This window comes from Diadema setosum, chromosome 17, assembly GCF_964275005.1.
Source record: "Diadema setosum chromosome 17, eeDiaSeto1, whole genome shotgun sequence".
NCBI lineage: Eukaryota > Metazoa > Echinodermata > Echinoidea > Diadematoida > Diadematidae > Diadema > Diadema setosum.
The window spans coordinates 16,955,999-16,970,957 of NC_092701.1; the positions used below are offsets into that span (position 1 = coordinate 16,955,999).

The 14,959-nt window shown below is 39.0% G+C and overlaps 1 protein-coding gene across 1 annotated transcript in view; it reads right to left on the reverse strand.

Annotated features, from left to right (window-relative positions):
* Positions 1-7,230: 7,230 nt before the first annotated feature.
* LOC140241045 (spectrin alpha chain, non-erythrocytic 1-like) overlaps positions 7,231-14,959 on the reverse strand; it is an 80,388-nt gene continuing 72,659 nt past the window's right edge. Inside the window, exons 39-45 of the mRNA XM_072320814.1 lie at positions 14,273-14,327; positions 13,609-13,703; positions 12,795-12,896; positions 12,282-12,335; positions 11,412-11,558; positions 10,622-10,769; positions 7,231-9,238 (exon numbers count right to left, since the gene is read on the reverse strand). Of these exons, the coding sequence (XP_072176915.1) occupies positions 9,113-9,238; positions 10,622-10,769; positions 11,412-11,558; positions 12,282-12,335; positions 12,795-12,896; positions 13,609-13,703; positions 14,273-14,327 (727 nt within the window). The 3' untranslated portion in view covers positions 7,231-9,112. The remainder of the gene's footprint in view (positions 9,239-10,621; positions 10,770-11,411; positions 11,559-12,281; positions 12,336-12,794; positions 12,897-13,608; positions 13,704-14,272; positions 14,328-14,959) is intronic.

Sequence of the window (14,959 nt, forward strand, 5' to 3'; positions counted from 1 at the left end):
CCAATAATCCATTAACCTTATGGAAGGTTGAATGGCGTAGGTGGCAGCGGCTGTGCGCCGCCTTCTGTCTCGAGATCCAGGAACATTCTGTTCGCAAAAGGTGAACTGATGAATTAAAATTGAGGAGATATCTGGTAATTTATAGCCAGAACTCTTCGAGCACAATCTATAAGACTGGAATGAGATTCCGACAATTTATTATGCAAGAAACGTACAATGATCTCGATAGTATACAAAACATAACTTAGCTAAGGTTTCTTGGATAACATGATAGAGTCTACTTACATGACGTATTCTTCTTAGTAGAGACCGTCCTCCTCCTCCTCGTCTTCGCAGGGTTGGGTATCCATTGCCATTAGATACCATGCTGGTATTAAAATCTCCCCGTGCTTGTTACAGGGAAATTGCTCGAGGTCCGGTATGTGGGCCCCGATGACACCAGAAAACGCTATATACCCTTCGGTTATCTCGTCCAATTTACTGTTGGGGGAGGGAGTCCTCTCGGTTGGCGCTGAGGGAGGGGATTTTTTCTGGTAGCGATGACGGTGGGCTTCTCTAAGGTGGCGATGACGGTATGTTTTTCTTAGGTGGCGTGGACGATTTAGGGGTGCGGATGCTCCCTTCCCCGAGGATCCACTAGATAAGTTAGACGCTTCCATGATTAAGGAGTTCTGGCAAACTATCAAGTTGGTTTGTAATGGTTTCGGTTGTTTTCCTTAATTGCATAGCCGGTGACACCCTTTGTTTTGCACTCCAGGTGAGAAGCGAGTATTGGAAAATTTTCTGGTTTTCCCGCCAATAACCCATTAACCTTATGGGGTGTTGAATGGCGTAGGTGGCAGAGGTTGTACGCCGCCCTCTGTCCCGAGATCCAGGAACATTCTGTTCGCAAAAGATGAACTGATGAATTAAAATCGAGGAGATGTCTGGTAATGTATAGCCAGAGCTCTTAGAGCAGTTACCAGTACGTGACTCGGCATGGTGTGTCGCATGTTCGAGAAGTATATAACTGACCTTAACTGCGTTAAGTTCAATCTTGGAACAATTCCGTGAAGATGAAGGTTCAGATCTCGTCTTTCGACTTGTTCAGATCGATCTTATCCCTCATCCTCTATTGGGCTGTCTTTTCTGTAAATAAAGGAGGAAGGGCAGTAGAATTGGCATTTTGTCGGTCTTGCAGGGTAGCTTCAAGTTCCGTAGTAGTGATGTGTATTCTGACATCTGGTCACTATCACTATTTCAGACCATGAATGGTTGGATAGAATTTGTTGGATCGCCCCCAACAAAGGCTTGAGTAATTTTGTGCCCATCTTCTTACACCTCTTTCAGATTCCTCTCCTTCTCCTCCTTTGCCCCTTTCAGTTTCCCATATCATAGGGATTGGGTGTGTGTGGGGGAGGGCTGGTTCTATTAAATCGAAATTCAGCTCCCGAACACAGTTTGGTGTTTGACGTTCTAACACCGCTGTCTTGTAGGTCGTCGTACAAGCAGGGATGCGAGACGTTCTCTCACCTCTCTGCTGCAACAGAATTCGACACCTCCTGCACCCTCTTCTTCCCCGGCCTTGTTCTCCTCCATTACTACCTATCTTCCCTATATCCCTTATTACGGGTATATGAGGTATCTTTGGGTTGTTTGAGGTTTGAACAGAGCATCGCAATCTAACTCCCGAACAGAGTTAAAGGGACTGTACAGTACTGGTTGAGGTGGGGATTCATGTTTTGAACATTCGTGAGATAATGAGAAACCTCTTATGAAATATGAAAGAGCATGTAATCTTAAGAAGGATTCAACGTTTATTTGATGAAAATTGGTTTTCAAATGGCTGAGATATCCAAAAAAGTGCTAATAAGAAAAGGCGACAGGCCACGCCTTTTATTAAGATCTCTTTGTTTCACCTTGTTTTTGGATGCCTCGGCCATTTCAAAACCGATTTTCATCAAACAAACTTTTGATACCCCTTAGAATTGTATACTCTTTGACATCTCATAGAGTGGTTTCTGAATATCTCGCAAAACGTTAAAAGCTAAATCCTCACCTCAACCAGAACTGTACACACCATTTAAGGATGAATTTTTTCTTCGTTGGCGTTCATCCTGGTGACATGGTGTGATGAATCGAGGCGATTTGTATTTCTTACACCCTCTTTTACCTCTTCTTCGTGTTCTCCTCCTCGCGAGGAAGGAAAGAAGGGGCTGGCTCTAACAAGTTGAACTGAAGCTCTTCCCCTCCCTCTCCTCGCCCCAATCACCATTTCCCCTACATCCCTTACCACAGGTATGGGGCATGAGGGGGAAAGGGCTGGCTCAAAGAAATCATCAAAGTTTGACTCCCTCACGCAGCTTGGTGTAAACTCTACACCGCTCTCGAGCTCCAGCTTGTTCGTTTATTATGGGTTAATAATCATAATGAAAGCCACATCATTGATATAATGCTGCATCTGACCGGCGAGATGCTCGTAATGAGCTCTGTGTTTGTCACCAGCAAGAGCTCTTACCAACTTCTTGTTTAAAAGAACTAGCGGGAGAATATCGTCCTTTATGGTAAATATGGAATGGCCGGCCGTTCTCCCAGTTGAGATAACCACTGCCTCCAAATCCACCTTGACAGAAGGCAGAAAATAAAGGAACTCCCGTTCATCGTAGTATAGTGCCATGATAATACACGGAAAGTACCGATTGAATTCTGCTTTCGTTAAGTCCGCTAGAAGGACTATTCCACTCAGCGCGTCTGGATCTGTTACAGCAAAGACAAAGCACCGAAATATAAACGGGTAAACTAACTTAAATAAGACGTATTCCTGTTCGGTATTTTCATCCCGGATTCTTTTTATTTGCTTAGTTTGTTCGTAGGATGGGCAGAAGGTGCAGAAAACGTATACCATCGTGATTTGCTTCCCTATATATATATATATATATATATATATATATATATATATATATATATATATATATATACAGTATGTCTCAAAAAAATTACAATCAGATTTTTGCATTGATTACACCCAATATGATTAAACTGTCTAAATGCTACTTCAGAGTCTTAAAATATAAAATCTTAGCTCTATTAGTTGCAGAAAACCCCATTCAATTTGGTTAAGCGGTCACAGAGAAATATGGATTGTTGTAAAGCATGTCATGAGTATGATTCTTCCAAGTTTAGCACTTCGATGCTCTTGTGTGTGAGTACAATAGACAGAACTTGGAGGGAAGAGATTTCTGACATCCTCTACAAAACTCTTCATTTCTCTTTGCCACTGAAACAAATCGAATGGGGTTTCCTGTAAGATGCGGGCAATGAGTTATAGTTTCATACCCTTAATTTGTATTTAGATTAATTCACTATTTTTAAAGATATCAGTGCGGAGGGTCCCGTTGTATTTTTTTTTTTTTTTTTTTTTTTTGGGGGGGGGGGGGGGGACATACGGTATATATAATAGCGTACCTGTGCTTTGGCATTTTGTCCGCTACCAGCGGTTTCACGCTGCGGCGATTTTCACGCAGACTTGACTTTCAAAGTGGTGTGCTTCTGTGTTTTGCTATAAGTTTTTTTTTTTTTTTTTGCTATAAGTTAGGACCTTTTGTTGGTAGACTTCTGAAGCTCATCAGCAAACACTCCCCCAAAGGGCACAAACTGAACCCAATATTTAATAAGAACCCGATAAAAGTGAGCTACAGCTGTATGATAAACATAGATGCAGTCATAAAATCCCACAACCAAAAGAGTTATCAGTCATTTCAAGTCACATGACGACGGAACCCAAACCCAAATGCAACAGCCGCCAAAAAGACCAATGCCCGCTGAGGGGAAGATGCATGGAAACGGCTCTTCAGCTTAAGACATGACAAGGTGGAAAAATGTTGCAACGGACTGGCGGGGAGTACATTCAAAGATAGATACGGACACCATGTTAAATCGAGCAAGCATGAAAAAAATACAAAAATGACACCCAGCTCTCAAAGTACATCTGGAGCCTGAAAGACAAAACATGCAAATTTCACACTAACGTGGGGCACCTTTCCCCTCCCCCCCCCCCCTCCTCCACACACAAACTGGATTATTCAAGTTGTTCGCTTGAGCTGTTCAAGACGTTTTGTGGCCATAGCTCTATTTTACATCTTGAGTGATTTCACAAGTACAATTTGTCCATTTCATCGTAATGAACTTACATTATACTTCAAGATTTGTCATTAAGATTCTTCTGTTCGTCTTATTTTTTTCCTTGTAACCTCTTGGTCTTTTTTATTATAGTGCTTACACACACACGTATCTTCATTAATTTTCTTACTCAGGATCATTTGAGAGTGTGTGAATGCGTGTTGGCAAAATATGTCAGGTTTCTTCGGATAGTGTGTGAAAATAACACACCAAACATTTCTCAGTTTACAACTGCTAATTGGTCTTTCATTTGTTTTATACACAGCGCACATTGCCTGTGCCATAGATTGGGACCTTGTTCCCAATTGCCTCAATATCTGCGATATGCAAGATACATTTCAGCAGGGTTTAACATTTATGGTGACCCAGTTGCCCGAGACCACTACACATTGGTGTCGGGCAACCAAATTTATCTTTGGGTGATCCGGGGCCCCGTTTTATCAAAAGATAAAATCGATTTTAAAATTTCCTTACCACACAGGCTGCCATACACTTACAGTTGAAATCAAATATATAATCAATTTTAACTCTTCGTAAAACAGGGCCCCGATCGCGCAACCAAGATTAAAGAAAGGATTGCTACTTTTGCTACTCATATTGCTACTTATACTGGGGCACCAAATTTTCTGGATTTTAGTGGCAGATGATCACATATGTAACATGTTTATCTATGTAACAGCAGCAGGTATATTAAAAAAAAAAAAAGAATGCAAATTATTGCATTTTCGTAACCATCAATCAACCTCTGGCGAAACTAGAATTCGGGTGAAGATGTTTGAATGGAGTGAAAACTGTGATATTCGTAGCTTCGAACCTTCTGTATCCCTTGCCAGTAAATATTGCGGGTCATGTGAAAGATATGACTTTTAAAAAAGATATGAATGATATCTTATTGGATCATTATTACCATGCCATGACCTTGTTCACATTGTTGTATTTGTATGTTGTGTACATAATATCTGTTTGTCAAAATACTTCTATCAAAATGTCAGAGCTGATAATAAAATGAATATTTTCAGTACCTCAGCTGTCTCTATTGTGTCACATTTTGTTTAATACCCTAAAGGATTAGTGAGGAGTATCAATGTAGCCTACACACTACATTCCAGTCATGTAGCTGATGGCGTGACGGGTCTGTTTTACACGTACACAGCATGAACTAAACACATATGTAGCTCGGTACACATAAGTTTGGTTGAGACTTAACTTTAGATTTCTAACATTTTTTTTTCTTTTTGTGAGATAATGATAAATCTCTTACGAAATATGAAAGAGCATGTAATTCCAAGAGGGATTCAACATTTATTTGATCAAAATTGGTTTTGAAATGGCCAAGACCAAAGCAGAGCAATTCTAATAAAAGGTGGGACCCACCATTTATTAGGATCGCTTTGTTTCACTTTGCTTTTTGATGTTCCGGCCATTCCGAAACCGATTTTTATCTAATAAACTCTGAATTCCACTTCGAATGATATGCTCGGTATTATGTCATACGTGATTTCTTGGTATCTTGTTAAAAGTTAAAAGCCAAATCCTCATCTCCACCAATACATGTACTACATGTATACCATTATGCCACACACTTGGGTGTTTGATACGGGAAGCACATTATTTACTACAGGAAAATGTGTTGCACAATCCCTCCCTCTCTCCCTCTCACTCACTCAAACACACACACACACACACATACCAGCAATAGGTACATTATGGGAGTACCCCGTTGTTTTCTCCCATAAGCAAATAGTCCCATAATGTGATTTTTACCTCCTAGTGTCTGACTCAAGAAAGTGAAACAGAAGATAAAACCCCCACAGTATACCTCTTGATCATCCACTTTACCACATTGTAAAAATCTGTCATGCACAATAAATGCACTCACAAAATGCACTATCAATAATATGGGGTCTTACCCCTGCTGTCCAGTGTGTGTGTGTGTTGTGTGAGAGAGTGTGTGTGTGTGTGTGTGTGTGCGCGCACGCATGTGCGTGCGTTACCTCTTATGAAATACAATATAATGTAAATATATGAAAGAAAATGTAATTCTTAGAGGAATCTATTTGATAAAAATGTATTAATTGATGAATTTACTAATTTGATGAAAATTGGTCTTGAAATGGCTGAGATATCCAAAGAAGAAATCCTAGTAAAATGTGACAGGCACGACTTTATTAGGATCTCTTTGGTTTTCTCTCGTTTTTGGATATCTCAGTCATTTCAAATCCTATTTTCATCTAATAAACTTTCAATTCTCCATAAGAATTGTACGCTCTTCCTTCAATATTTCAGAATGGTTTCTAAATATCTCACAAAAAGCTGGATCCTCACCTAAACCAATACTATACCATCCCTTTATTGTGTACCATGCAGAAACAATACATGTAAATGAAATGAAATGTTCTAACAGATACACACTTAAAACGAAACATAAACTGCGTGTGACATGACACATGAAGGGTATTTTATGTGTGTGGTAGTGTACTATGTGTGAGTGTGTGTGTGTGTCATGTAGAAATGAAATCTCTCACCACAGCCATATATCATGTTACACAACATCATCACTGACAGTAACCACCATGTTATGACTCTCTACAACCATTTTTTTGCTATAATGATGCAAGACTTTGTTTTATTGAGAGCCTATTCCACCTTAACTCACACTGGCAACTATGGAGACACAGAGATTAAACGGAAAGAGCCTATGGATTGAGTGAGTGAAAACTGGCTGATATACAGAGCCGTACAATTACCAGCAAACCTGTGACCTTGATTAGCTAAGAGTCATTGTATCTTTCCAACAAATGAAAAACAAAAGCATCAACAGCGTACACCTGCCAGGTATAGATCATCACACACACACACAAACAAACAATATCACAGTTCATAAATCTGGGGTTTAAGTACAAATTTGTGTCAATAGTACGAGTCAATGTAAAGTGCGCTGAAATGCAGTACCGAATTGCGTGTTAACCATGTGTGTAAGTGATTTATCATATGAAGTACAAGAGCAAGTTACTTTTGTGGTGATCATTATATTGTGAATAGTATTCAATAATAAGAAAACACTATTTCAGCTTATTTTAACTTTTAGATAACAAGGAATAGGGCCACGCAGTACAACTTCTTGAGCCCCAAGTGATATCCAGAGTGCATACACTATGTAAATTACATACAACTGAACCATGAAAATCAGGGTTAAGTTTTTCTTGCTACTTTTGGTTATTATACAAGGTGCTCAAATAAGGTTTTTTTTTCTTCTTCTTTTTTTGCTTTGTTTTCATGATGCATGCACATTATACATACTACCACCTATGCTAACTTTCACAAGACAACTACAGCACTCTCTCCTAGACTAGCTTATGTTGTTCTTATCTCATTCCACAAGGTTAAGTTTAGTATTAGTACTCATCAAGAATACACAATGTTCCACCACAACCTGATCCCAGTTCACTCTGAGATCTCTACAAATAACATACATGGGCACGCCAATGAGTCCACTATGCAACAGATTTCATGGAAATAACTTCCCACAGACTGTAAAATCGGATAAAATTAAAGGGCCATACACGGCCCAAATTCCATGTAAATTCTTCTCTGGTCAGGTGTGTACATCCCTGCCAAAGAAAACTAAACCTAAAATACAGTGCATCAATACATATGAAGAATACACATCAACCTGAATACACACAATGGCTCTGTAGCATATTACACGGATAATTTTCCTGAAGTGCATGGCTGACATACATAGAGCAGCACAAAACAAGGAATACATAAACATGGTCTGAATGAACTTAATGAATACATTTGATAACTGCTAATGACTTCTTTCAATGAGTCCTGATTTGCATGAATTATAATTCGCTCTGATATTTTGCTCAGTTTACTTTCAATTGATAACATTTTTATATCAAAAAGCAGTGACGACTTGCATCATTTTGCCTGAAATTCTTCAACACAGCATATCATAGAAGCTATCCATATCACAACTCGACATTTATTGACATGGTTGGTGTCGGGCCAGAGTGCTTGAATCTAGGGTCCCACTCTAGTTTTTATGACATCATTACAAACCACACCCACATAGTCTCATCACCACAGCAACCACATCCACTGCTTGGTATAATTTTTAGCTGTATAAACAGTATCATAAAAGACACTATAACATGAGGCTCTTATATATTCAGCAAAACCTAAGACACAGAGATTTTGATTTACTGGTTTTCACACAACACTTCAGAAGAGTTGTGGATATCTGGAAATCTACCTAGGCATAGCCAGTGTGGTCTACATAGAAAAGGTGGAATTCTGACAGGAAAAAAACAAAACAAAGCAAGACATTCCAGGAAACTACTGAAGCACAGAAAGGAAGATAGACGACAAGCCGTTCAGTGTTGTGTGCTGCCATTTTCATCTTCGATACATATTTTGGGATTTCTGGTCTTTTTTTTTAATGCTTTCACATAAGGATGATTTCACGATTTTTTTTTTGCCTTTGAAGGTAATTCCATTGAAATGAAGTTTGTTAAAGTTCTCAAACATCATGTAGACAAATGCTTATCTAATTTGACAGGGTTAGTGTTTTGTCTCGTACATCTTTTGCAATTGTTTACAATTCCTAAGGTGAATGAGTAGACTGGATAGATATGATGCTAGGATGATTTTTAATCTATAGATATCAGCACAAGATTGGAGGCCAGTATAATCCCGGTTTTCCTACACTAAACTTATGAACACAATTCATAATACTTTTAGTCAGTTTCTCGAAGATGTAAATGGCAGTGCTGGAAACGCTCCCACAACAACAGACCAATCAAGAGTTTTTGGCCACAACTGGTGTGTGCTGGTCTGAACTTATTGTCTCTTACACAACTACACCATGATCTTGGAAAAGATAAAAACCCCACCCTGGCCATCACTGCTACCCTCGGGAAGGTGCAGGGATTGGGAGGGTGGGGTACTAGTTCTGGAACATGTTGTTGGTGAATTTGACGTAGTCCAATGCCCCCGGGACCTCTCTCCCCTTGCTGTCCTTGTATGGTTCCATTCGTAAGATACAGTACTCTGCCAAGTCGGTTTGAAGATTCTGTGATGTACAAAGAAATCATAAAAACTCTGACATATAACAACAACCCTTCAAACGCAAGCGAGCAATTATCAGAAATAGAAACTTGGCATCAGTCATCTCGATCTCAAAGACATGTGACCAATAACAAGCCTTCAATGGCTTTTCTTGCAAAAGTGTAATTTACAGGAAACAAAAACACTTTAAACTCATGATAATCATCACTAATATATCATTTTATATCCAATTTATCATGAATATTGATACCAATAGTAACATACACAAATGTGACAGTCTCCATGAGTAACAGAGGAAATTATGATACTGACTTTTCTTTATAAGTTCATCTGGGTATGACAAATACAGCTGTGACCAACATCCCTGTTCAGCGATAACATTTGTGCCTGTGATATTCTATGACTTTTCTCGCCTGTCTATGGGAGGGATCATCATGAACTGCAACCACTGTGTGATTTACTCTAGCTGGTATCTGTTCAATTCAATTTTAACTATGAAGTGGGGTTTCTTGTTTTAAGGCCAATAAAAAAAAAATGGTCTGTGCAAATAACAAATCTTTAATCTGCATGAAGGGGGATATATATACACATTCCCTGTTGATTAATTGTCCCTACAGTTGTGACATTATCAACTTGTTATACAAAAACAGGGTGAATAAGCATATACAAATGAGATGAATTCATGCAACATAAAACATACAACAACAAAATAGAGTACAGATGTAAGAAGTTCAATAGAGGTGATTTGACAAACGGAATGGTCCAGTAAGCATCGTCATTGGGGAAATAAACAAAACACACTTTTTAATTCAAATTCATGAAATTCTTCCATCGAGAGGTTGTTTTTATGACAAATTGCCCTACATCGACGTAAATAAGCACTGAACTGATCAGTGTTTTAGTAGTAGCCATGATGAAAGAAATCATGGGCGTATGTACTGACATCAACGTACTGACATCTAATAACAGACATCGACATACTTTACATCGATGTAGGGCAATTTGTCAATCAGTGGCATAAAAAACACTTCTTAATGTTCAGGAGAGCCATAAAATGTGGCAGCAACAGCACTGTAACAAATGGGATTGCGTTTCCTTTGACATGCCTTGGGGGCCTCATGCATGTTGTATTGACAGCTGTATTGACAGCTAGGACTTGAATTACCCGATTATCTCACAATTAATTCCAAAAAAGTGATTGTCATCAAAATCTAAGACACAAGATTTTGTCACCCAGTGATGATATGGAGTGTTATAAGGTGAGAAAAGTTGAGATAACCCTCTGCATGCTACATTAATAATCACCTTTTATTACACCCATTGATGATATGTGTGAAATATGTGCACATTCACAACTCAATGGCAAAGAAAGGGTTAACAGACTCACAGCATAGAGCTCTTGCTTGGTGACATAGGGCTTGCCCTCGGCACTGAGAGCCCTGAAAGCATTCTCAATCTCATCCTTGGATTGGACGTTCTCCGTCTCTCGGCTGATCATGAATGACATGTACTCCTGGAGACTCACAAAGCCATCCCTGGAAGAGGACAAAACAGATTCGAAGTTTCATGGAAAAAAAAAAGTTGACATAGGAAAGCTCTCTTCATATGGCTATAATACATGGCAGCATACTGAACCTGTTGAGGACGGTTTGATTTTGCTACAACACGCATTTCCCAGAGACGATTGCCCGAGTATACTCGGGACTTGTCCTCGAAGGGTTACTATACACCTGTTTTAAGCAACATCCGATACCAATCAATAAAATCTGAACCACTACGTGCATGAATTTCTTGGCAAAAAAAAAAAGAAAATGAAAAAAGGAGCTAATATTGTGTGGTTAGGACGCACACGTCTTGTAGCTCACATCATATCCCAAACATAGCTTGGCTTGCTTTTTATTTTGATATGACACACAATGTGATTTGAATGTGGCTTTGGGACTATTAACCCGTTGAGGACGGGGTGATTTTGCTCCAACACACATTTCCCATAGACAACTGTCCGAGTATACTCAGGACTTATCCTCAACGGGTTAATCATCATTTCTACTGAGGAGAAAAGGAAGGTACTCATCAATTATCCACTTTCACTCAATACTGGACTATAAACCACAGGTCTAAGGAAATACTGCCGTTGACGCAACTGAGACATAAATGGAGGGAGAGGGCGCCCTCACCTGTTGGGATCGACGATGTCGAGGATGGAGAGGAAGACGGGTTCCTCTTGACCCTCTTCCACCATGGGCAGGTCATAGCCCAGTGACCGCAGGCAGGACTTGAACTCTGTGTGGTCAAGCTTGCCAGATTTGTCCTTGTCGAAATGCCTAGGGAGGAAAAGAGAAATGGGTGGATATTAGGGTAAATCGGCAAGTTGGGCACAGAAGATATCTGGAAACAAGACATAAGTAAAGCAGCTTCATAAATATATACCTGCTTAAACTGTCAACCAGGGTTGCATTCTTATTGGCTAACAGGATTTTGTCTTGTCAAAGAGGTTCAAACATTTAAAGTTACTTATGAAGTGTGTTCCAATTCTTGAAGCTAATAAGGTTTAAGAGTTTCCTAATCTCACAATGAATTTAGACAGTCATATTTCTTTCTATCTTTCTTTCATAGAATGGCAAAAAGATTGGAACGCTCTGACAAGTAATATTACACAGATTAAAAATTCTGATACATTGAAGTCACGCTCCAGCGTCACCTCCGTTGTGATTAGCTGCACATCACACCACAGTGCTGAGTGATACTCTATCCAGGGTTTTTCATGCATATTCAATCCAGATCCAGATCCGGAAAAGAAACATGTTTTACAATCAATTCGTAACAGATTGGCACACCATGGACCATTGAATGTTTTGACAGACTACAGAGAACAAAAACGAAAGAGGGACATGGCTTTAAACATTCATTGATAAGATTGTGCCAAGTTTACATTTCAACATTGAAATCATATACAGAATCCTGACTGTCCACTTCAACATCCACTACATTAACAGCCATCCATAAAATTTAAAGAGCAGGTTGGAAGCCTGGTAGGGGAATCTTACTTGAACATCATGCTGAACTCCTTGAGGGACTCCTCACTGACTCCTGTGGTGTTCCTGCAAGGAAGAGACAACAAGGTTGACAGTGTTACCACTTGTTGTTACACATTGCTTGTTACAGTCCGATGTTACTCATTCCCCACTGTCCACTTTGGTTACTTAGTAAAATTGCACCGAGGGTAATAGAAATGATGATGCTAGTTGATAGGACACATAAATTCTTCACAGTGAGATATCTATGCAGAATCACCCCACCATTGACCTTGTCTCAAGAAAAAACAACAGCAACAAAAATAAAAAACATTGCTCATACGAATTAGGTATGGCAGCAAACATAGAAATATACAGGTCAGTTGAAAAATATACAAGGCATATTATATGAATATATTTATGTTCATAATAGAAAAAAAAAAAGGCTTCTCTTTCCTGTAACTATATATAACACATATATAAATGAGAATAACAAGACTGCTGAAAGGATTACCAAAGACTTACGCTAGTCCATTTCCCACTTACCTGGCTTGGATCTGTTGTTCCAAGTTGTGAGTCATACGCATACCAAGCTGGTCTAGCTGGTCCCACTGTTGGGCCAGTCCCACGGTGGAGTGTTCCGTGTACCTGTGGATGTCCATCAAGACAGCAACATCATTACCATGTCATGACATGGATGACGTCATATTGTGATTTCATCCCACTAGACTGATAAATCTGACACTACATGTAAATAATCAAATGCAGACAAAGCTAGAATGACCATTTAAAAGATGCCAACTTATGGATAGGTTTTTACATTACCCAGCATCATCTAGAATGAATACAGGTATGTGGCGTGCACGAGTACTATGTTATACACTTACATAACACACTACTACCTGCGTACTTGTACTGGGGGCTGTTTCAGACGATATAGGGAGCTCTATGATCTTGACACTTCTTTAAACTATATCAAATACTGAAATTTGTCACAATGTGGAAAAGTTTGGGGCTGGACTGTTTCTAAAATCTATGCTGATGCAACATAAATACACTTGCTCCTAAAAAAAAAAAGAAGGCCTAATTTACACTTGGAATGTGATTTAATGTACAATAACATGAAGAGCTCCCTTTAAAGATCTGCATTCCCTCATTTTTAAAAACAAGTCTTTAAGTCATTAAGACCTTTGCTGAAAAAGGAAAAAAAAAACATGAACAAGACTAAACAAAACAATCCAGGCACTCACAGGAAAAAAAAAAAGAAATCTTGTGAGGTATTCACTGATTTTGACGACAAATTGTAACAGGAGTAGCACTTCACAACCTTAATTTCATCTATTTTTGCCACACTACTAACCGGTTGTCTAGAATGAGGCGTTCTTCCATCTTGGCTCCAAGGTCTTCAATCTTCTTCAGGGTGCTCTTTTGTGCTCTCACTTCATTGATCTTAGCCTGAGAGAGAAGTAAAAAACAATTTAAATCATTAAATCATACGATCACTGATACAAAACATAGGAGAGACAAACTAATACCTTACACTACCAAGTATCGTTTGCTATTTCCAATGTTGATAATTGAAATGCTGATTATGTCAACACACATATATGCAAAAATACAAAACAACAAACAAACAAACAAACATTGAGGTGGTGTACAAGCTCAATGATCATTGATGTATGACCACTATTTGGATCCTCTTTTCTTCTCCCAGTACAGGGGATCCTCATTTTAATGAGGTGCTCTGTACAACTTACATTTCCTCATTATACCAGGTAACTCATAGTGTCAGGGATAAAAACAAACAAATATAAAAGGAGAGGGACCTGCTAAATGACCTCAATGTATCAGGTATCTCGCTACAACTATATATCCAATCTTGCTATAATGAAGTTTTACTGTATTGGCGATACAGAAGACCTGTGACCTCACTACATGTCAGCTTTACTATAGATTCATTATGCACTCCAGGACACTCTCATTGAAGGTCATGATGCATACTCTGTAACAAGTGGGGTTCTCACCTTGAGAGCTTCCAGCTGGGACTCCAAGTTTCCAGACTCCTCCACCATAGCCACCCTGTACAATGACACATGAGGAAACAATGAAAATAGGATCGTGCACCACTCTCACCTCACAGTGCTCATTCCAAGGACCACATGCTCTTGTGTTGCATTCACTATCCACAATGCATGCTTGTCAGTGTTACAACAGCCACGTGTGGTTTGCAGTTTAATCTCAGTCCATGGTGTAAATCACAATGTAGGACCAACCCTGAACACTGTTTGTATCAGTGACGTTAATATCAATACAGGCATTCATGGATCAATAGGAAGACCATGGTACATGTTTGGCTGATTGAAAGTGAGAATCGACAACCAGACTATGATTTCAACAGTTAGTACTATGTTAGTCAGATGGCAAATAAAACTTTGGCAGTTTTAAATTTGTGATACAGGTGTCATTGAAATTATGTTTGAAAAAAATATTTAAAAAAATAAAAATCGGTATTACATCTCATGTGAATTGAAAATGATTTTACTCCAACCCTTTCAAAAGGCAGTAAAAATACAAGACTGTATGCACATTGCCTTGTGAGCACATACTGGTACATACAACTAGTGGAATCAGAATCATGGCAAGGTATCCAGTATCTACTATACTTATACTATATCATAAAGCCACATCAAGTGAGACATAGCTGAATATCA